Source organism: Pieris brassicae, chromosome 7, assembly GCF_905147105.1.
Source record: "Pieris brassicae chromosome 7, ilPieBrab1.1, whole genome shotgun sequence".
Taxonomy (NCBI): domain Eukaryota; kingdom Metazoa; phylum Arthropoda; class Insecta; order Lepidoptera; family Pieridae; genus Pieris; species Pieris brassicae.
This window is the reverse complement of record NC_059671.1, coordinates 6,761,994-6,786,864: the sequence shown is the minus strand read 5'-3', so window position 1 is coordinate 6,786,864 and position 24,871 is coordinate 6,761,994. Positions and strand designations below refer to the sequence as shown.

At 33.1% G+C, this 24,871-nt stretch overlaps 2 protein-coding genes across 2 annotated transcripts in view; one reads left to right on the top strand and one right to left on the bottom strand.

Annotated features, from left to right (window-relative positions):
* Positions 1–15,127: 15,127 nt before the first annotated feature.
* Positions 15,128–17,528, top strand: LOC123711635 (ras-related protein Rap1). The gene has a single exon (XM_045664278.1). It carries the CDS (start codon positions 15,290–15,292, stop codon positions 15,845–15,847), a length of 558 nt encoding a protein of 185 aa, XP_045520234.1. The 5' UTR covers positions 15,128–15,289; the 3' UTR covers positions 15,848–17,528.
* Positions 17,529–17,655: 127 nt separating this feature from the next.
* LOC123711634 (rootletin) overlaps positions 17,656–24,871 on the bottom strand; it is a 49,250-nt gene continuing 42,034 nt past the window's right edge. Inside the window, exons 37-39 of the mRNA XM_045664277.1 lie at positions 24,075–24,239; positions 22,685–22,819; positions 17,656–20,979 (exon numbers count right to left, since the gene is read on the bottom strand). Of these exons, the coding sequence (XP_045520233.1) occupies positions 20,875–20,979; positions 22,685–22,819; positions 24,075–24,239 (405 nt within the window). The 3' untranslated portion in view covers positions 17,656–20,874. The remainder of the gene's footprint in view (positions 20,980–22,684; positions 22,820–24,074; positions 24,240–24,871) is intronic.

The window sequence follows — 24,871 nt, the reverse complement described above, 5'->3', positions numbered from 1 at the left end:
TCACATGTAAATGTAAATAGTCGGAATTTGTGCAAACAGAGTCGCTCTTGTTCGTGACAGCTCATAATGAATGGCTCTGTAGAATTATTTGATTAGTGATACCTGCATTAGACGGGATTTATGTAATACTCAGGCATCAACACATTTTAATAGTTTTATTGTAAATAAACACCCACACATTCGGTTCAAAGATACTTTTTTTCTCTAAGAATTCATTTAGTGAGAGATTTTGAAGTTAGTTATGTACATCGTTTTATGAAAGTATTTAAAAATAAGCTATTAAAATAAAAATATTAGTTGCTAACAATATGTATAGTATTTTTTACAAAAAAGCAGGTAGGTCGCATCGATGTTACAACAGGCATTATGTGCAATATATTTATTTTTATATTTTTGTTATTTAATAGGTATGTTGTTAATTAATATATGTACTTATAACAGATTTTTTAATGTGTATAATGGTTTTATTTCTTTTAAACTGGATGGCAATTTATTTAATGTTTGTCCGCCTTGATAATATTAAGGTTTCCGCAATTAGTCCTTGGTTGAATAATTGATTAATATTTCTTAATGTATATTTTGTATCTGATTTTTGTGTAAAGGATACATTTATATGAATTAATTTGTTAATAATTTTGTACATTAAAATTGTAAACGTATGTCTGGTTTATACTCATAAATTTAGTATCCCTGTATAGTTTTTCACTTGAAGTCAAATAATCGTAATAATGTCTTCAATAATTAAGTTTGCATAATTTGTAATTTATAACGTAGTCTATATGTTTTGCCATTTATATTATTTTCAGAAAACATTTTTTTAAATTGATAAAAATTATTAATGACAATTAAGGTTTGTATATATTTTTGTATGCTGTATCATCAAAAAATGATGATGTCAATGTGTGCCTTTCACCTTAAACGACTATCAAATACAACACCAAGATATTTTTGACTATTTGTTCTAATGATATTGCATCCGTAAGAATTGCAAAATTACATATTTTCTTATTTTTTGCCGCTAAAATTATCTAATTTGCTTTTTTCACGGATTTTAACGGATAAATGTCTTGGGTCTTGGGTCTTTTGTTTAAAAACTGTTCCATTATTTCTATATTGTTTCGTTGGAATTTATATTAGTCCCATAGAATATTTCGTTCGTTAATGGCGTTAATGATATTTTTATTTCCCTAATCAGTTTTAGGTGGATTAATTATTTTTCTATGTCTAAAATACATTTTGAAATATCTTACTTTACTAACTTAAAAAGTGCTTCATAGTTGAGAGCTTCATAATGGATTCATTAATATGCAGATGGTTATCTGCTTTGTTTCTTGAGTATTGCTTTAATTCTAGATGTCTCTGCTTATGGTCCGACATCGCTAAGTTGAAATTATGTTCTTTTACTCTGGTCGATACGTGGTCTATTATTGTTCTTGCTGATGATGTTTCGCGGATGAGGGCTTATAGATATACGTACATATATATATATATATATATATATGTATCCATAGGTAGTGTATACTCCCGATGCAACAGTATCAGACTATGACTTAGATTGTTATGTATAAAAATTGAGACTCCCCTACCTAGTGTTTTTTCTAAAGTTATAGTGATGTTTATTGGTTTTTGGAAAACGTAATTTTTTACGTTGTTAAACTTGCTTTTCTTGGATGGCTGTCTTGTCAGGTTTAAATTATAAGCGAAATATTGTAAGGAAATAATTATTTTGTGTTAAGGGTTTTTATCTTAGTTTAAATGTATGTTGGCCTAGTGGGATCAGCGAGCGAATCTAATATCTGATGTCGCAGGTTCGATCTCCGGGTGTGCAACAATTGACGGTCTAAATACGCATTTAACACTCGCTCATACGGCTAAGGAAAATATCGTGAGGAATTCGGCATACATTAGAGCCGAAGTTATATGTCAGGCACAGAAGCCTGAACGAGCCATATTAGAAAAAACAACGAAAATTACACTCATTAATAGCGTAACCTTTTAATTTTGAGACCCATCTCATCAGAGCTTCTACTGCTGAAAACCAACAATCGCATTTTGATCGCAGAGCCAGCGGGATTAGCAAAGTCATCACAGCCATCACGACCATTATATTATGGCAGTGGACATAGCAAACATTGACACAGTTATTAATACACCCTATTTGAAAAACAGCCATTCACAAATGAAAAGAGTTGTTAAATACTAGTATTTAAAGTCTAAATTTATGGAGGTCAATGTTTATAATAAAGCAAGTGAAATAACCGTTTCGCAGATACGCAACGAATAAATTTTCCAACGTAAATATACGTATTGTCTCGTTCCGTTCACGTTATTTACAAATTCATGTTTTTGTTTTCGTTGTCTCTTCCGATATTTTATTTCAATCAATTTATACAAAGACTATATTGGCAAGAATTGGTATTGGATATCCAAACTAGGATGAAATTGTAAAAGCATGTTTTGGTTTATTTAACAGTATATTATTTAAGTTTTTGTATCTAGCTCCCCTCGCGAACTACGTTTCGCCTTAACTTTTTGTAGCTACATACTATATACAACGTTTGGCTATGCTACCCCAAAGAGACTGTTGGCTTTTCCAGAGCATAAAACTTTGAACCAAACAAGGAATATTTTCTTCAAAAATACAAAATTTCATCCAGCGGCTTCGAGTGTTGCGCTTAGCAACATATTTTTCTAATCGTTTTCAATTATATATATTTGTATATTTTAAAAAACCAGTGCCGCTACAACCCTTGCTCTTGGCTCCAACTTTTGCATCTGTTTAACATACTTCTTTATATTTTATCTGTCTCCATGAACCAGAAAAAGATTTGAATCGTCCAAAAAGCGAGTCCAGCATCAGTAAACGTTATGCTAATAAAATTGTTACTATATATGCTATAATTATTTTAATGTAAATAGATCAGCTGTCTCTACGACATCTTACGTCTAAAACGGCATTTTTTACAGTGTTCCTACTTTATATGAGTGTTAGATACACGTAGAAATAATCATCAATACGCCATTGATGACACCATATTGCTTTAGTGTTGATAACAATTAGCGCATTTGTATTATATTATCCTTAATCTTACAATTATCACAAATTTTCGTTACCCTTGATGTTTATATAAGACTTCGGCCACAATTCCAGTCTATATTCGAATTCCAAAACAAACTAAAACAAAAAGAGACGAGCGTTCATTTCGCGGTGTCTACGCTCAATTGCGCCTTTTGTATCGGCGTGTTTACTGAACGACTGGGGTCGGCTTAGCGGAAAATAGACACTAAATTCACTACTAAATCTATATTTTGTCAAAATCCGATGTTTTTTGACAGAATGAAGCTTATTAGTAAAATAAGAGCGTTTACGCGAGTAGAATAATCAATATAAGTTTTAAAAATATATACGCTATATTATTTAGACATCAGGCTAACCGTGGAACTCCAAGCAGCCTTAGAGAGAGTCGTATTTTTCACTTTAGATTAATAAGATGGTTGTTGGGTTACAAGGTTTTATAAGGATTACCTTATGTTTACATAGACTTCAGTTTTAAACACTTATGAGAGATGCCTAATTGGCGTTAAAACTATTCGCTGATAATAACTAAGTCAATAAAAATTTTAGAAGTAATTAAAAAAAGTTTTAAACACAAGGTATGTAACATAACATTAGTTAATTTAAATAATTTTAATTTATATTTTTTAGTTAGTAATGAGAAGCGTTAACTAAATGTTAGCAGTCGTCACACAGTTGAAGCCAAAATGAGCCCTTTAGTTTTAACCACACTCATAAATGGTTATTTAACATTCTCTTTTCCGATTATCTCTAAAAAAAACATACATGTCACTTAGATTTGCGAACTCTTCAATAAATCACGTTAGTGTTTTGTTAATCCAGCATCCCAACCCCACTACCTTATCTTAGTTATAAGCTTGATTTAAACAATTAAAGCGAGTTATTACCCAGCTTCAAACAAAGTGTGTCATTAAACATACGGACATATCTGAACATATCTACAACAACCGCGGCTCAACTTAAACTTAAACTTAACATTTTTTTAATCTATCAAAAGCCAAGTCAAGATCCCTTCCTTGATATTACAATATCGCTTTCGGAAGTTAACGAGTATGTACCAGCGCTGTAGCCTAATAAAATAAATAAATCAAACGCGCTACAACCTCTTTAGGTCTGGGTTTCATGATCATTTGTAAATCGAATAGGCAAGTAGGTGATCAGCCTTCTGTGCCTGACACACGCTGTCCATTTTATGGGCCTGAGGCAAGCTGGTTTTTGCTCACGATGTTTTCCTTCACCGTTCGAGCTAATGTTGAATGCGCACATAGAAAGAAAATCCATTGGTGCACAGCTGGGTATCGAAGCTACGACCTCCGAGATGAGAGTCGCACGCTGAAGCTACTAGACCAACACTCCTCTGCTGTAGCCTAAATGGGACATAATTAATTGAAATTAATTAAATTAAAACATAAGAAAATGAGTGGTAAAATGGTCCTACAATCTTAAATGAATGCAAAAAGTTCTAAAATAAAGCAGGCGGCGATTGGAACAGTTTCAATTTGGTAACGCTTGGGATTACCTAATTCCAATCATAAAATTGAAGCATTTAAGTACTCATTTTATAGCGGACGCCTCAGTAATCATAGGACTTCAGATTCTTTACTGTATTTCCAATATGGAATAAATACAGAAATGTTTCATACTCATTAGTAATCAACAATTTTTTAAAACTTTATACGACTGTTGTGTACAAAAAGTACAAAATTCTGGTTCTGTGTAAGCCGGCTAGGGGCGTAGCCCATCCCGGTGTCGTGTGAACTGTGGCCTTCGGCCTGTGATTTATGGACAATTTATGGCCTTTTCTAACTATTCATTTAAGGTTTTCTGAATCCTCAACGTCAGGAGAAAGCGTCTTAATAAATGTCTCATGGTCAAAATTACATACGTTAGTTCTACTTATTGGCATTAGTATCGACTCTCGAACTTAACCCACAATCTGAGTCAAGTTGAAGAGATTCTAATCATATCAGTCCCGTATATCAAAATACACAACGTTTTTGGCAAACGCGCTGATTGTTGACTCTGAATTGCTAAAGTTCGAAAATCGATGTCATAAAGGTCTGATCTACCCGTCCAAAATCAAAGGCCAATAAAAAGTATTGTCTGATATAATTGGCCGGGTTAATTAGCCTTAATGTAGTAATTCACATTTAAGTCCAATAACTTTAGTGCAATCTCAAAAAACTCATTTAGAACAAAACTAACAAAGAGTAATTGAAAATCTCATCAAAGTGAGTACATTAATCAGTTAAGTAGACGCGCATTTAACTTTAGACGCTTATATTATAAGTTTTCAGCTATACACTTGGGATTTTAATTAACATTTTATATGAAGCATTTGAAATTTTAAAAATACAGTCACATGAATAATTATTAAAAATGAGAAATTTACTTTGAGACGAAGTGAGAAATGCGCGAATTGTCTTGTGGTCTCTTTCTTCAGGTTATTCTGTAAAGTATTTAAACAAATAACATAATTCATGCTTTATATATTTGATACGATAGTGATAAACATATATGTCGGAGCAATGACACTGGTATCAGCTGCCATTTTCAATATAATTTAAAAACATCAATGTCAAATTAGTTCAAGACCGTTTTATGGTTTATTTTAATTGCTAATATTAATAGATCTAAAAATCAACGACTATTTAATAGTCTTTAGTAATTCATAGTATTTTATTATTTATGTTGAAGCAATGGTGTTAATGTCAGCTGCCAAATTGGTTCAAAAGCCTTAATACGAACGGCTTATTTAATTTGTCAATGTTCTAAACTAACGACTATTCAATGGTCGGTAATAATAATGACTCTATAGTTATTATTATTAAAAGTAATTTATCATAACTTCAAATATTTAAAACTTATTGATACTTAATATTAAAGTATTCTTTGACACTCGTTCCTATGGATGCCGTTTGACTCTGTGGTCGAGTCGAAACTTGTTTGTTACAAATTCGAGTTGCTATAAATACAGGATTTTTTTCGATGGTTCAATTGAGCTGTCGAAACAAACAGAAGCCTTTAAAAAGTAGGTGATGTCGAAATTAAATGGCCGATGCGAACAAACTTATCTATGACGTCAGTATTGCTGACGTCAATTTTCAATAATTTATCGGCAGGTCTGGTTTTTGTTAAAATTCAGGTCGTGCTTTCGAAACACTGTTGAGGTTATCGTTTGTTGCTTTGTCAACAATCAGTGCATGTCTAAAAGAAAGACAGCCACCGAGATGTGCCTAGGAGAGATCTTATGCTCAGTCCTTTTTGGGCATCTTCCTGCATCATTACGTAGGTGCTACCCTCGTTCCTCGCTCTTTGACACTACTCTCTCCGTCATATACAAATAAATCTCGTGTCATGATCGTAATTCACCGAAACGGTTCGCTATATAATTTATTTACATAGGTAGATAGGACGTAATGTATATTTCGAAGCATACGATGATATCAATATTAATTTATAAAATTCTATATTTTTCAATTTTTTTTAATCGAAGCTGCTTCTCTATCAATTAACGTAGTTGATAGAAAAGCAGACACAGCTTAATGATAAGAATATATTCCCTTCTTGAACCTCAACTTAAAGTCTTGAACATTCAGTTTCCTGCCTTTCAATCTTCTATAAATTGTATTCCGGAGAATGCTTCTTGGAACTTGATTTGATCACAACTTGATTCCGTCATACCTTTACAACTTAAACATTGCTCGTTCAGAAACGCGTTGGAGTTTCACCCCTCCTTTGTTTAAAAGTATGTGGGTTTATTCAAGCGGGGTTGAATCCGTATCTCCTGGACAGGCTTGCGTTCCAATAGGCCGCATCTCGCATAACATGAGTCGTACTTCGAACGTCTATACATTTCTGAATTTAAAAAAAAATCACTTTTTTTCTTCTCTTATCCACAGACATCAGCTGAAACAATTATATCCAACGAAAGAAGATTATCTCGGGTAGAATTATCAGTAAGATTTGTATAATAGTAGTGACTCAAACGATCCCAGGGTAAGAAACGAAATTTACTGACTCGTATGTGTGTCAAAATCGAATATATTGCCGACGAACGTCTTAATTACGGCTAAGAATTTCTTAGTAAATAGTTTTATGAGTTGTTGGTCAAACCTTAACGCTCGTAGTTTATATTCAGCTAGTTGTCAAAGTCATATATAGGTACCACAATGTACACTTATGAACGTCAAAAAAGATCTAAATACCGTAATTATGTATTTTATACTTTACCAACGAGTAAAACTTGTAATAATTTACAAGTAATTAACATAACAGTTCTCGTCGATACGTTAACACGGAAGAACTATAACAGGAGACAAGTTCTCTCGTCTGGAAATTCAAGTATGGTCTAAACTATCGGCGTTTTGCTGGGATTTAAATATTACTTTATAAATATATTACGCAAGTTTGAATTTAATATTCTAACGTCACCATTAGACAGTCGGCCACAGATAATTTCAGTCTAATACATTCTGATATATATATCTTTAAAGCCGTTTTAAACTGGTTAAACACGCTCTTATTACCAATTTTAGGCGTTAATTAATCAATAATACACACCCTCATACTTTATAGACTTCTTCAAATAATTTGTACGCAGTTTCGGCAAAATAAGCAAACTCGCTGGACGAGTATAGCGTGTAGTGGTGTGTTTGATTTGTTTAAATTATAAGCTACTATGAATATTGAGAATTATTTATTTATTTTTTAATTAAAATGCAGGTGCAATAAACATACAGTTGTTTAATCATCATAATTATGGTTTCTTGATAGACTTTATTTGTCTGTGTTAAAAAATTGTATCTAAAAAGTGTTTTTATTGATTTATTTTGTTGTGTTCTGTTTTATTCTGTTCTGTCATATTTTAATTAGATATTTTAAGAAATGCGTCTACAGTAAACAATTATAAATTAAATTACGTAATGATTGCGGAATGCATTTTTGATATTGACCAAAATCTGCCTATAAGTGATTTTAGTTTGTTGATTATATGTGAGTTAAAGTTACCCTTTAATATGTATTCATTCTACGATTTAGACATTTCTCCCATTTAGTGATTTCAACTTCTTGAACATTATCCAGTAGAAAGATAGGAAAGCGAAATTTGTTGCCCAGGATATTAAGATGTTTTAGAAATATGAATTGTTAGCAGTTTTTGTTGAAGCCAAGAAAATAGAGCTTTGAGGCCTGCTTGAGGTTGACCAACCATATTCTGTATAAGTAAGAACTAAAGAAAAATAAGCAGATGTGTTTTTTCATTTATTTTTTTAAACTGCGTTTACCAGTTTTAGATGGTTCTTTTCACGTGCTTAAAATGTTGTAACACGTTTTACGTAACATTACAAAAACATACCATGTAAATTAATATCAAATTAGTTTTAACGTTTGAAGGTACAACTGTAACAATATTTATATCTAAAAATTCATGTTACTATTTATTATCCTACAGCTCCTCTAGGTGTGTGACAAAGCAGATAAAGTTTAGGTCGTCAGGAATGCTGCGGAAATTTTTATGCAGATTTGATACACAACGGAAAACCCTTACTATAAACAAATATAACAGCTTACACTTAATTGAATAGTACAGGTTTCCATAGTTTTAGATCATTGTGTTGATGCAGGTTTCCATGAGCAGATGGGGCTGTTGGGTTTACCTGGTAGGCGCACCTCGCGGACCGATCCCCAGGCTTTTAATAGTTGTTCCGGCGGGGTCTGTAAATTGATTTCGCAGCAATAAAAAAAGTAAAATGTGAGTCAGTCACCGTTTACCAATGACAATACGTCATTAACTAATAATTATGTACCTTTAACAAAAATATATAAAATAAAAATAATTGAGATATTGTTTAAAAAAGAAATTCAAAACAATAATTACAGTGATATATCTATAATAAATGAGAGCAAATTAATAATTATTCAAAAATTTAAAGTAAATAATTTTTCTAATAGTTCGCTCGTTACTTAATGACAAAATTATATGCAAGACTACGCAGGTGCTGCAGTAAGGCTCTGTTTTGCACACAGCTTTAACCACGTAAATTATACGTAGCTATAATATATACGCTATTCTCTGTACTAATTATTCTTAAACGAAAATTGTTTCGGTTCTAGTACATTATATTAATTAAGTATATATTAATTTAAGGCCGTAAAATTGATATTACACACGGTACGTTTTTCTCCACTAAGTTTAATAATACAATTCGACTGAAAGCACTAATTATTACGCCCCGCGAAACCTTACGGCGAAGGTTATTTTTTTAATTAGCCTAACTTTTTATTGAAAAGTAGTTTACGAGAAATAGTAGAGAAGTCTACATTGGATTGGGATTGAGTATAGAAAGCGGCGGTAACAGCCGAATACAATTATATAATTCGTAGATACATATGAAACATTTTTTGTGTTACTGTAAAAATTACTAAATAAATCCTTTGTTTGATTTTTCATATTTTTCTCTCTATAAAACACAAATCTCAGAATTGCCATTAATAGTTATAATATTTAGATATGTAACTAAAAATAAATATCCAAATATATCAGCTGCTTAGAAACTCGAAACTACCATACAAAAGCCGAAACGACGCGATTCACTTGTTTTCAACTTTGTATTTGATCTCAATTGCTCTTGTTGAGTTTAAATTGCTCATCTTGAGATTATGAATTCACTTTCACAATGCTTTAAAGCTTAATCCTTTATTTAAATCACTTTACTGTATTTTTAATTTGAACGACGCTGATGAAACTCAAATTCGAGTTTCGATAAATCGACCCAAATAAAGGTTGGTGGCATGATTGTTCCCGTGACGCTGGATATAAATATAATGCCGAAAATGAATATGTGTTTTTTGTAGGTATTATAGTTTCTTTATAGTGTCTATATACTATATTTTTGTGTGTGTGTATGTACATGTATGCGATTTTTGAGATTTTTTGTACTTTATACTTTTTTTGATGACGACTGAAGTGTTATATGAAAGTGTTTATAGTTTGTAGTGAGAACAATTTCGGAAGTGTTCAACTAACACTGTGTGTGTGGTCAGTGACCTCAGGCGAATAAACGAGTTTCCCCCCGCAGTTGCATCACACTATTTATTATCAAACGAAACAAATAACAATATCACCATGCACAACTTTTATGACGGCGGTTTCGCACAAGGCATAAATACCTGATGGGGTACGGTGAATAGTATCGCCCGTTGTAAATGTATATCGCGAAAAGCTTGCGTTCAGGCCCTTTTCTCAAGTCAAAAGTCAAAAATCATTTATTCATATACGTAACACAACGTACACTTATGATCAAATCAATCAAATCAAGGGCGTAGAACGTAAGAGAAGAACTCAACTCTTTTTAATCGCGAAGTTTTTTTTGTTTTACAGAACGTTTGTAAGGAGCTGCAACCATTACACCATGTCATCTTAAGTAATAAATAATAATAAAGTAAATTAAAAATAAAGATTTGTCTCAGATTGTCAAAGATCCTCTATCAGCAGGAGGCATGGTAAAATAGGAGCACGCACTTACATTCTCGTGGGAACAAGGAAGGAAGCTCAAGAAGTGAAGCGTTAGAGGATAGAATGAAAGAATTGTGTAAATAGTATCAGGCATTACTTAAGTTGGATTTGGAACCGCGCGGAGGTGATGGACAAGGTTTGCGCAGATATGGATCAGGCTGAGAGTTTAAATGAGGGAAAACGTGAGGAATATTAAAACTTCTGTTAATCAGTTAAATAACCTTTAAGGTGGCGTGCGTCAGGCACAGGAGGCTGATTACCTATTTGCCTTCGATTTACAATGATACAGATACAGAAATCTGAGGAGCGGAGCTAAAAAGGTTGTAGCGCCATTGATTTTTTTCCCAAACTAGATATGCTCCATTTTAGTGGCGATTTAAGCCAATGCGTGGCGTTTATTATTTTTTTTGATAGTTAAGTGTACTTAAGAATTGATTTTACATCTACTCAAAAGTTGTCATATTTGTAGGCTAGGCTCTCCGGGAAGGCTAAAGGGTTAGTCCAACATTTAGCACTTGTAAATAATAATTATGATGTAGCGAGAGATTTTCTTATGAGGCGCTATCAACACATACGTCGCCTTCGTAGATGTCATATTAAAATTATAGAGTAGTGAGCTGGTTTATTTTATTGTATATTACATTACAAAAACTAAATTGAGACATCCATCACACATCCATGACTGTCACAGTCATATGAATGGTTCATTGAAATCAGCTGAGCCGGCACAGGCAGTTGTCGAAGTCATTTAAAATAGAGGTCATCTGTGAACTGGTGGCGAGCAAGTTAGACCCTGTATTTCTGGCTATACATCCAGGCACCATATTACGATCTTTGCCATCGGAGGCGGCCACAACCCTACAGGTTTAGGGGCAATATAAGATATCATAACAGACCTCAAGTCATCTCAGATGAACAACAAATTCCCGGGAGCAAGGGTAATTACGGGCCTTGTGCACCTCCTGTTATGGATACCAACGTTGTGATTTTGTAAAGCCTTTGCCTTATTTTGAGTGGCCTCACTTAGGCCAGCGGGTTCCTGAACCAGATAAATATTGACTAAGTCACATTCCCTCTAGAACTCCTACATCTTCTATTACTTTTTTGCTACACACAGGTTTGTGTTGGTTCTCCATCAGGAGAAGAATCACCACGCGTGCGATTTTGGATACTGGAGCACAGGGAAAAGGGGTATCAATGGATTTGGTAGAAAGGTTACAGCTGCGTATTTCACCTGCTACTTGGTGTAGGTTGACTTAAGGTTGCTTGTTTCCGGGGACAAGTTACACTAACTTTTTCTCTTGTTCAATGCTCTCATCCACAGATTACAACTTCTGCCATTATTTTAGATAATGTTTTGGGTTACTTGTTAAATTACCAGCGGATATATTGGATTTTATACGTAGTCTAAGTTATTACAGGAGATTTAATTTCATGATCCAGGTCTGATGTGGGGTCACTTGCTGAAGCTATTTTAGGAAGACGAAGAGCCAGTTCTTGCATGTTTGCAAGCGTCAGTTCTTGTTCTGCAAGTATTCCAATCGCATACGTGGCCAATCGCATACGTGGCCACGAATATTCGTGGGTTTGTCAAATTCAGGAATCTGTAGAGACATTGGATTGGAGTCCTACCGGGAAAACTTAATGCGGCAGACTGTGCATCTTGAGGTTATTAGGCTCCAGTAATATTAGACCATCCCAGGTTGGCTGTACAAACCAGAGTTGTTGGGCTCGCACTGAAATTAAACTTGTTGAGCGTTTCTCCTTCCTAATCGAACTGCTTTGGGAGATTCGATTATTACTGACAGACACGAAAATAATGCACTTGTCTCATCGATGCGAAATGCCAGGTTTGTAAAAGGGGTTTTGTCTGCCTGTTGCTTGTCTCGTTTACTCAGTCATCGAGGGTTACCAAGTTTGATTCTAGCCGACTGCGAGACAAACTTTAAGGGGAGCGAACATTATATTTAAGAAGTTAATAAGTGTTTGACTGAAAACTAAGTCTCTATTGAAAACTCACTTTATTGTCGTGGTAATAAATGGCAATTTAGTCCACCGAATTATCTATCTTGGGTATGTAGTTAAGGTGGCAAAAACTTATTTACGGCGGATTTTAGGAAAATCAGTTCTTACCTTTGAAGAACTAGCAAAGGTCTTTTGTAAAATTGAACCTGTTCATAACTCATGACCACTTTGCCTATTGCTTACATCTTCGAATGAATTGAAAATTTAATTTAATTTTAATAGATAAATAATAATAATAAATATTAGCTTTGAATTCGATTATATTTTTTCTAATTTTATTTATTATTTACGCTCTCAATTTTATAATTTCTTAGTTAGTGTTTGTGAGAATTGTGAACTATTTAAAAGGCAATATATTTGTTATTATATTATCTGACTAACCTCTCTTATTACTACTATATTAATTTTCTCCTTATCCTTACAAATGACACTTGTGTGCCTTCCTTCATGTTAAGAATATATTTAAACGAGGTATGTACTCAGGGCTTATTATATTATTTTAAAATTGTGTATCAACGGCGACCGAACCATTTTACGCACATACACTCATTAAGAAATTATAAAATTGAGATGGTTATTACGATGTATGTAATGAATTTGGAATATTTAAAAAAATCACTAGTTATATAACTGAAACGACTGACTATAAACTACATTGTATAATGTTGCTAAAAATAAATCCATAAAAATCTTTATATATGTGTTATTTATATTTAATACTGATTTGAGCCAAAGATAGGTAGATATAATATATTTTAGTATTTACCTATACAATAGTACTGAGTTGGATGTTTAATAAGACGCTAGTAAGACTTATTGGTAACTATGTAGCTATACCTATCTACGGATACAATCACTGCGATGATGTCATACCCTGAAACACAAACTTATTCCTACAGCTTATAATATATACAACATCACGATCTTAGCCACTGAGGCCTTCTGGCTAGTCAGTGGTGAGACTGGTCAAGAATCCGCGCTATAGAGAAAGAGCGGCACTTTCTTTCTTCCACGACTATCAGGCACAGATTAATTAAAATATTTCATTTGTTCTCATGAAAGCTTAGTCAATTAACCTATTTAATTGTAAAATTCCATCATAGTTAACATATTTTAATCAGACTAAAAGGACTCGCGTGTCATGTTAAAGTTAATATGCAACATTTTCCATATTTTTGGAGGAAATAAAGTAAATTACATTAAGGCGGGTCTCGCTCATGTGCACGTAAATCAGGACACGTAAACGCAATTAATATGCTAATTATTAAAATATTTTTAAAGAGATATCATAATTTACACAATGAACTTATTACTTTTTGGAGTAATAAAATTAAATAGGATATTAATACATGATTTGGCGATCAAATTGTTTGATTCAATGGTGCTAAATCTGATGAGCACCATTCAATCAAAAATTCTGCGATAAAAATGCATTGAATTATGTCAAGCGGAAGTAGTATTATATAGACTCGCATTTGATTATAACCCTAGATATAAATGGCATAAGTTTAATTACTAGTAGCCAAGTTGAGATTGAGGCATTTTAAGCATTTAAAAGTGGTCGAGCGATAAAAAAATAGTTAACATAGGTGCACTACAATCAACTATAGATAGAAATACATAAGTATAGGTAAATACCTACTTTTGATATTTCTAATAAATATTTTTAAGGAAAATATTAACGAAGAGACCCAAGTTATATCACTCTCTGGGTATCAAACTCCCTAAGCATTTCCCTAAGCTTTTTATATATTTAAAACCAAAAAGACTTGGAAAAAAATCCACTTTAATTGCAATTAACATTTTGAGCCTTTAAGGCATTTTACATCAGCTGTCAATAAACATTAGTGGATAGCACGCCATCTAGCTAAGACTTAACGAAGTACTACTATAACCATAAAACTTGTTTTGCAATTCTTTATCTTATTTTGTTATAATAACTGATAATTATTAAGTTGACATTTATTATTATTCTACATTTATATACGTTACAAAATAATTAAAGTATATTAATGTTATAAATAAATATATTAATAATGTTGCTTTTTAATCTCGGATTTTTTTCTCCCCTTTAATACGCAAATTGATGCCTAGCCTGGCCGCCATTTTGTTTCCATAGGTGTGACCAGTGTCCAAGCTGTGTATGTTTTTCAACTTTTTAGTTAATAAAGTAACATAATATGAATAAGAAGTTGATTATTATAACGTTTCAGCTTAGTGATAGGGACACTGAATTTTTTATATTTTTGTTAATCAAACCTATTTCTAGATTTTTTATTTACATCTCGAGTAGGTAAACGGTTATGTTATAAATTTCTCTAGTTATTTCATAATCATAAATACGTTAAAGTTCTAGCTATTTACTAATGCACGTAAGCTTTTATCTGTTACCATTCATATATATTTTTTTAAGGCCTTTGCTAACTTTAGGGATATAAATTATTATAACGTTGGCAGCACTGAGTATGCTACAACGACTAGCGAGTGGGATGAAAACAGGTTCCAATTTATTTAATCTGGCAAACCCAAAAAGTGAGCCATCGCCCTGTTAACGGTGTCATGGCGGTTTGACTTGTTGAAGGTTTTTGCAATAACTTGCAAGTTAATGCGCTTTTATTTTGTTTAAACTTTAATTTCTGTGCATAAAATTATCCAACACAAAGTAGTTAATAATGCGTGAATACAAAATAGTCGTGTTAGGTAGCGGGGGCGTGGGAAAGTCTGCCCTGACAGTACAATTTGTACAAGGCATCTTTGTGGAGAAATACGACCCCACCATCGAGGACAGCTATCGAAAACAAGTGGAAGTTGATGGACAACAATGTATGCTCGAAATCCTTGACACTGCCGGCACTGAACAATTTACTGCTATGAGAGACTTGTATATGAAGAACGGACAAGGTTTCGTGTTAGTGTATTCTATAACCGCACAATCGACATTCAACGATCTACAAGATTTAAGGGAGCAGATATTGCGGGTGAAGGACACGAACGATGTCCCCATGGTCCTGGTGGGTAACAAGTGTGACCTGGATGCGGAGCGCGTGGTTGGTAAGCAGCAAGGTGCCAACCTCGCAAATCATTTCAATTGCGTCTTCATGGAGACCTCTGCCAAGGCTAAAATCAGTGTGAATGAAGTGTTCTACGATCTAGTGCGACAAATCAATAAAAAGTCTCCCAAAGAGGTAAACAAACCAAGAAGCAGAAAGCACATATGTCGTCTGCTGTAAAGTCCGTGGCGTGTCCGGCTCGCATATGTATTAAATATTTAATAATTTGAAAGACTTCTATTACCCGGATTTGGCTCTTGATTACTCCAAAATATACTACGTCGGGTGAGCATGGTTATTTATACCTTGCATTTCTAGAATGTGCATTTTTTAAACTGATGTATTGTGATCCAGTGCTTTAGGGTGAAATGTACACAGAGGGAACATATGTTTTCTGTACTTCGGCAAATGTTTCAAAGTTTCGTCAATACATTATAAAAGTATGTGTATATTTCACCCTTAAATTTAATTCCATGTGAAGGAATACTAAGTTCAGAAGTTTTCATCACCTCTGATCTATTATAATTGTTAATTAAACATCATGTTAGATGAAGCATATATGAAGCCAACTCCATAATCACAATTTAGGTACAATTGCTTCGTTAGATGTCAATGTTCACAGGCATTGAACAGGAAAATTTAACAATTAATATGAATAGAAGAATTTAGTTATACTTCCTTTAGTGGGTATTTTCTCTTTAGCAGTGTATTGCTATATATTGATCACCTAATAACAAATTGGGACTTTATTTTAGGGCAATTTAATTTGATTATATACTGATAGTAATTTTTCAATTACAGTTCTTCCATTGAATTACACTTATAATTATCTTGTTCACAACACACAGATGTATGATATATGTAAGATGCAACGGGACATACCAGCTTTTTCAAACCTTAGGATATTAATAATTATAATAAATTCCTATCAATTCAGATGTTTTACTAATTGATATAGGTTTACATCGCGTATAAAGAATATACCATGTATAATCATTTACTATGAAACAGTTGCATGTTCAAAGCTTCTGAACTTCAGATAAAAGGTTAAACAGGCTCTAAGGATGCCTAACTCATGCCGTTGGGCCTGATTCTATGTAAAATGTTTATGATTAAGAATACATTAAAAATTTTCAGATATATTATTGTCTTGTTATATTCTACGAGTGTATCGATAGAAAGTTGATGCAACACCACTTGGATCTCTATACAGGGGTATATCTTGTGAAAGTTTAACCTATGTCCATTTATAATCCTTCCATTTCACCAACCATTAGAACAATTATCTAAATTAATCATAGATTATTCTACGTACATGTTTCATATATTTTTTGTAAATATTATTTCAGGAATGTGGCCTGAAACTGCTACTTAATGAGAATAACCCTGTATATTGAACAAAGATTAGTGAGCCTTAGGTGATTGCACCCCGTGTAGTGTGACCAGTGTCTATTGTTTCCATAGGCACTTGCCAGACTGTATTCCTTTATATAAAGTAAAAAATCTAAAAAATATCGTTATTGTAAATTGGATAAATTTTTATGATTACTGGCTCATTTAAATGTAAATTACTGACATATGTTGCTACTACTAAAACTTTGTTAAAGTAATAATTATAAATAGGTGTTCAAATATTGTTATGGGATTAGATGTTTCCTCCGTTCTAATTTCTGTTAATGTAAGAGTAACTGCACAAGGATATTGGTAAATGACTTGATCTGAGTTGAATTATATTTTTATATATGTGCAAATTTATATTATAACTTGTATATTTTTATCTTTTCAATCAATAATCGACATGTACAATTAATTTCACCTTTGTTTTGCAAATTTATCAATAAAACCAATTTTAAATATTCAAGTTGGCTTTTTCTGGGCTGATCTTTAGTGTAACACATTGATGACTCATGCCTCGCTCGCGTGGAGGTCTCGGTGCTAATAAACAATTGCCTCGGAATTTAAATGAATTAATTAAATAAAACAACAGCTGTTCTATATTTATTTATTAACTTGCCGTGTGTAAAAAGGGTATCATAAAATGTGATAACTAAACTACAGTTACAATGATAAAAAAATGGCAGTGTAATGTGGCGGGCGTATGTCGATATTCTAGTAACATAAGAATTGACACAGTCCAATGGAAATGAACACAATACGCCTTATTGACTATGACCTATAAAATAAGCGATCTAATTTATAAAATACAAACATGTTCTTAATTAAGACGCATTTCTTATGATGAAACAAGGTCTCGTACATAGATCGAGCTCACCACGAAATGCGTATAGAAATCCACATTAAACAATCAAAAAATTGTGTAATTATGTACTAAGTGACAACACTGCTAAACTACATACATACTTGGGAAATGTATAAAACGTTATTGAATGTTAAAAATTTGGAACCTGCAACACATTATCAATTATACGTATCAGCTCTATTTACTTGATGATAAATTTAACATAGATAAGGTAAAAATATATAAAAACTGGTAAAAGAAAGTTACAAAACGCTTAAATATTGTATCAATCAAATTCTACATAGATATATTTGTTCTAATTGTACCATACACAGTTCAATTTCTGATGATTTTCCTTTTATTATAATTAATCACAAGGTCGGGCATAATCGTAATTCTAGTAAATTATGTGCGGACTACGTGTTATTCCTTTTATGGATTACAACATTTTGGGCTAAACCTTATTAGTATATATGATTAATAATATTAATTTCAGATAGGATTATAATAGTAATATTTTGATTAATTTTACGAATAAAGGTTGAGGAAACTGAATAATTCGAACCGTTAATTTATTTTATAATACAAAGTAAAACCTTAACACTACGACTAGTGAGTGACTAGATCAATATTGGGTAAATTGATAACAGGGCGATGACTAAAATAATGGGAAACGTCTAGTCGCGGCACCTCAATTCGACCCACGTTACATTCAATTTACATTATTAACGAGTGCAGGAATGATTCTCCTGGGGTCAGCGAAGGTCAAATACACTTGGTAACATTTTGTTATCAACCGAAAATTATATATTATTCACGCCAACTCATTAATCGAAACAAATGCTTATTTCAATTCGAAATTGCTATGTACGTGTGAAGAGGCGGTCTTATTTTAATACATTAGATTTTCATGTCAAAGTGTCATCCCACATACAAATCCACTTGTTGCCCAAATATCAAAGTTGAAGAAAATGCGTTGGATGAAGATAATGTTACGCCTACCATTATATATAATTTAGTAAGTAGCTAATGTTAGATAAAAGCTTTATCGAGTATCGGCAGTATTTGATCTATTTAATAACTTAAGATTTATGAGTGTATGATGCGGGCGAGAAATTTAAAATTAACAGTTCGATAATCGAACTCGTTCACATAACACCGTTACTATTTGCACATTAAAAGCGGAGTGCTGCTGTAAAACTTTCTTTAATTTCTTGGCTGGAGAAATATTTTTTTAAAAAATCGAAAAGTCTTTGTTTATACTATAAAAATCGTGGATTACTATTTCCGGTACGCGTATGAAATGACGGGAAGCGATACCCAACATGATATATGGCGATACAGAGACATTTGCTAAACAACTCGTACAGTGACCCGTCTGCCCTCATCTTATATTTTTACATTTAATGTAAATTAAAAAATCTGTATAATTATGTCAATTGCTAAATTACTGAGCACACCAAAATTATTTTAGAACTATTACTAGACTAGTCGAAATTATATATGTATCGGTACGAAGTGGCTAATTCTAATTGAATTGATAGTTGGAATTGCTACACGAGATTTTATTTTTTATTTATTCGAATTTACTATTAGAAAGTTTGCCGCTACGACTCACTATTTTATTTCATATCCAAAGTGTGTTTGTTTAGATTTGTACGCGATAATTTTAAGGTTCGATTCAGAAACGCGAACCATACATCGCGTATGACAAAATCCAATACATTTTTGACGTACGGGAGTCAGACTTAGAATCTCGTTTCTGAATCTTACCCTAACATAATTTATCTTTTCGGTATTTTAATCGCAAAGCAAACATTCACATTTATTAAAGAGAGCAGTAGGTCAAGACATCCTCATTTATGAGTAGGAGCTTCCTGAATCTTTTCTATTCAATCGTTATATATCTAAGCCACAAATAAATACAAACAGGTATATTAACACACAAACATAAAAACTAGACTCGGTTGCTCAGCTGAGTCATTCATAAAAAAATGCTTCCGTAGTGTTTCCGTATGACCTTACGTGAGTCATTCGATAACGGTAAGATTTGTCATTTATTGTAAATGCAAAATACGTAGTTATTAATCATTGTTAGGTTAATAGAGTTATGGCCTGGCCTACGAATGTTTAGATCGTATTTCACTTTAGGTCAGTATGGGACGAATTTGATGATTGAGAAAGACAATATAGCTTCATCAATCATAATCCTACAAGGCTAGTAACTGATTATTATTTATTTTAAAAAAATGTGCCATTAAAACAGTGTAGAACTGATTCATCTTTATGAATTAAAATATGTGAGTGGATTCGAACATAAGAATATAATGTTCACTAAAGAAACCACTCAAAGAAAATTATTTTTTTACAAGGCAGGGTACCGAAGTAATGTTACAAATCACCCATGTTGGGAGTAGTCGCGAGGACGATTTTACTTCTGGAAATATTTGTTAACGGAAAACATGACTAGGAAAGAACTATTTTAAGTAGACTACTTTTCATATTCGTGTATATACGAAAACTTGACAAAACGTTTTGCTCAATTTTGTTTAAAAAATTCTAATAATGTGATACCGACTGCAAAGCTTCTTTACTCCATTTCCACCGTAGCTCTAATGTGGCGAATCTCAACCTATGATCGTGGGGTACAGTTCGTTATCACTATTGGGACTAAAAGTACCGGCTCAGTGCCATTACCCTGTAACTCCTTATAGGTGTTCCGACTTCAATAATTATAGTTGAAAAAACTAGATCAAACAGAATCGTTATCGCTGTTGGATGTTACAGAGTTGCGGCCCTGGTCTGGTTTAAAATTTGTACTATATATCTGCTGAATTCCGACGGCCCATATATTTAGAGATTACGTTGTCTCTAAGGTAGATAAAGGACATCGATTGATATTGTAGTAGATTGGTATTTTACCCTTTTTCATATGAAAGCCCTGCTAGGATAAGGAGTTCCTCAAAATCTATTTGGAATCAAAGCTGTCGTTGAGCGGCGGCAGACTGTGAGCTAATGTGTTGTCCAATTTACGAGCTTCATGCTCTAGAGTGTATGAATCCAGCGCTGGATCCTGAAAAAAGTAAAAGTTTTTAGAGGAAATAGTCATAACACAAACAAAAACTTGATAAGTCTTAATTTAATTGCTTTGCGTCATTTGATTTATTCACAAAATTATATTCATATATCAAGATTAATATTATCGACCTATAATAACGTAGTGAGCAGTGTGAGGTGCCCTCAGCTCCCTAAGGTGGTTGGAAGTTGGAACCCCTTCCAAAAAAAGTCAACGGCGTGTTCAGGCATAGATGGCTGATCTATTTGCCTTTTAAAATAAACAAATGAAGAAACAGACAGAAATCTGAGCCCCAGATCTTAAAAGGTTGTAAAAACGCTTTTATTGATAGATCACCAGCTAAGATTATATAAACTTTCCAAAACTATTGTATGTTTTACATGATAAAGTTACGCTATATATCCTGCTTTAGTCTTAATAGAGAACAGTGGCCAGGACCGTCTGGACCTCAACAGAGTTTGCAAATCTTAAAACATGTACATAACGTTGCGTCAAATGTTTTTGCGTCCATATTATAATCTGTATCTCAAGTCACAGTCTCGTCTTAAGCGCTGTCAAATTACATACGGAAAAAAACGGTTCCACAGCTCTTGAATTTTAAGTTTGATTAACCGTCTAGAATACAGACTAGTTTATCACCAGGGGCACTGTTATATTCATATATTTGGCACAGGTGTATTTTAAGTTTAATTTTCAATATAGTAAATCATACTTAATAGAATAAAGATAAAACAACCAACTCATCTAGGGCGGTTTGTACATATTTAAAAAAATTCTTCAACACTAGTACTCTCTAACTTCTAGATCTCTCAATATCTCGTCGCAACCTCGTGATATTGCGTTACGAAATCAACTTATTGAATTGAAAGTTACAAAGTTTTTGGTTGGTTAAGTAGGAGGTTAAAAATATGCAGATAATAAATAAAGTCTATTAAAGACAATACAATAAAAACCGACTAACTGAAATCCCTATCCACTGCCAGTACACGTTGACTAGAAACAAATATTCATATCCTGTCTTATGTTTGTGTTCATCGTTTAATGGACTGGCAGATTGTGTCGTATTTTCAATAAAAGTATGATGAAAAAACTCGGTGCACATTTTTATCAACTCCATAGAGACCTTTCGCCTAGACGTTTTAGCAACCATGAAGTGTTGATTACTATTTTCTTTTGTTTTGGCATATTCGTACTTAGTTGCTATTTACATAGAAAATTCGCGGACACCACAAACTCGAAGGGCTGCGATATTGCAAGCTCGACTCGATTGTAAGGAAGTTGTATGGATCTGGTTGGCGTTGCACCTTTCGAAGTTCTCATTTCATTTTCAAAACCGTTTACGACGTCATCGTTTAGATCAACATACCGGCTGAATTCTAGGTATTAGGTACGTAATAACAATGTCATCTGTTACGACTATCCGTTTTTACAACCAAATATGAGTAGTCGATGTTGTTATAATAGATTGCCTGTATTTTATTGTCCACATTTTAACATTCAAATAAGTTTTAAAATATATTGTCTCTGAACTGAGACATTGCACATTACGATACCTATAAACGGACTCTGTTCTTGTCTACAATTTTTTCTACTTACCACTATTTAGCAATTACAACTAACGTGCACTCACACTAATTCATTGTTTCGTCCTTCTCAATTTCCTCACTAGATGGTGCCATAAATAAATTAATAAATGTCCTACCTGTGCCACAGTCCGCAAAGAGTCTCCTAAAGCCGACCGCAGCCGTTGCATGTCGCGAGCCGCTCGCCCACTTCGGGCCACGTACGACTGCCGACGACGAATCTCGGCTGACAGCTGCGTACGGAGCTGGCTTATCTGGTTAACGAAATAAGCCATTGGAGTTAGACATAGGGTTCTAGGGTGCATGCTTACATAAGTAAGTTGAGTAACGTAAGAGGTTGTTTCATATGTTTGTTTTTATTTATATATATAATAAATTTAATATTTTATTTATATAATAAAAATATATACAGCGTAAACTCCATGTAAAGTCCCTCGATTTAACAACTTAAGCGTCGAAATCACTCGGCTTTGGTTGGTTTGTATACCATATAGTATTGTCTTTTGTTAACATCTTTTAGACATTAAGAAAACACTTTTTAAACGCATTGAAGCTATGTATTAGTATTAAAAACTTATAGTTATTTACATAATTTTAAATAATTATAAGTTTATTATAATACATAGTTTCAATCCGTTTAAAAAGTGTTTTTTTTTTAATTGTATACCATATAATAAATCCTTAATAACGGCAATTAAATGATAAAAAGTACTTTTTATGTTGCCGAAATAAGTTTAAACTGTGGAACTGTGTACGTTCTTTTGTCATTTTATTATCCTAGCCCTTAATAAACACGATTTTCGGCATCATACGTACCAAACTTTTTAAGAAATCAGACCTTTTATTTACAAATTGGGATTGCTTGCACATGCTGTGAAGTGCCTGAATATCCCAAGATATTAAATAAATTAAGTAAAAAAATACAATATAATTACTGATGCAGCAAAAGACGTCAGGCGAAAATAACAGGTTAGTAGCAGTACTAGTATGAAATAAACTTTATCTTTTTCTAACACAGATTATTCTTCTTACCATTTAACGACAACTCTTTGTACCGTAAATATATGCACAGTCCCTTGAGTGTAGTTTTTTAGACTTTACACTGTTTTAATATTAAGTAAAAATTAACATATTTTAAGTGTTTTTTTTAATATTAAGACAAGTTTAGGTGCGAATGATAATGAAGCGATTTAAAATCGTTTATACACGATGAAAAGTTGTGGTATACTAAGGTCTACATTATACTATGTATATCGAACACAACTTCGCATTGAGCGCTCTACAGGGCTCTTGAAACTAAATTTATTTCACTTTATTTTTAGAATACGGACCTAATACCGCACTAAGTCGATATAAGTATTAGCTTCACATAGACACGTGGAATATACCATTTAAATCATCTCGATATGACTTTCACAATTTAGCCGCTTCATTATATCATTTTTTCAAGCCGGTAACTTAGGATCCAGAATATCACTTTTAAATCGAAAGTTTATAAAAAACGCTTACTTGGTTCTCCAATCTGATGATCTGCTGTCTATGGCTGGCTTCTCTTGCCTCTAAAAGCCTTTCTGCCTGCAACGCAGCCTGCTTGTACTGGTCGATGTCTTGTCTGCTACCACCCGTAGACAAATCGGATAGGTAACGGTTACGAGAGATGGATAACTCCGATTCCTATAAAATATTAATCGATATAAATACAGCGCTATACAGAGAGAAACAATTTGCAATTGCATTTTTGTTTAAATTAAAATGTGTAAGATTTGGGAACCCTTTTGTGGTAAAAAGTACCAGAGTTCCAGTTCCGTCTTCCATAAAAACGAAATATTATGTTTTAAATAACAATTTTTAAAACTGTTTACAACAATTTGTTATCTTATTTTTTTTTAACATGATCTCCAATTCTGTGTAATGTGTATTCGGAAGTAAGTCCTTTAACAGTGAGCGGGTAGATATGAAGCAGACTATTTAATTAAGTCAGTTATCATTGTTTGACCGACGACAAAATCCCGATTATTTTTAACTACGAGCTTACTATAAAAAAAAACTATCTATAAGATCTTATATATAATAATGTTTAAAAAAATATTTTACAAAACGACTAATTTCAAAATGTTTCACTAAACAATTGTTTCACAATTTTTTGGGACGTGCCCCAATTTAAGCCTTTCTAAACTTAGCCTGTGTATACGTGTGTCGTCGTATACGTATACGTTGGTCTAACGCGTGAAAATTTGTTGACAGACCTTTTACAATATGCCCAGCGTGGGCCGTTAGTCTCGTGTCGTCATAGAACATACCGGCAC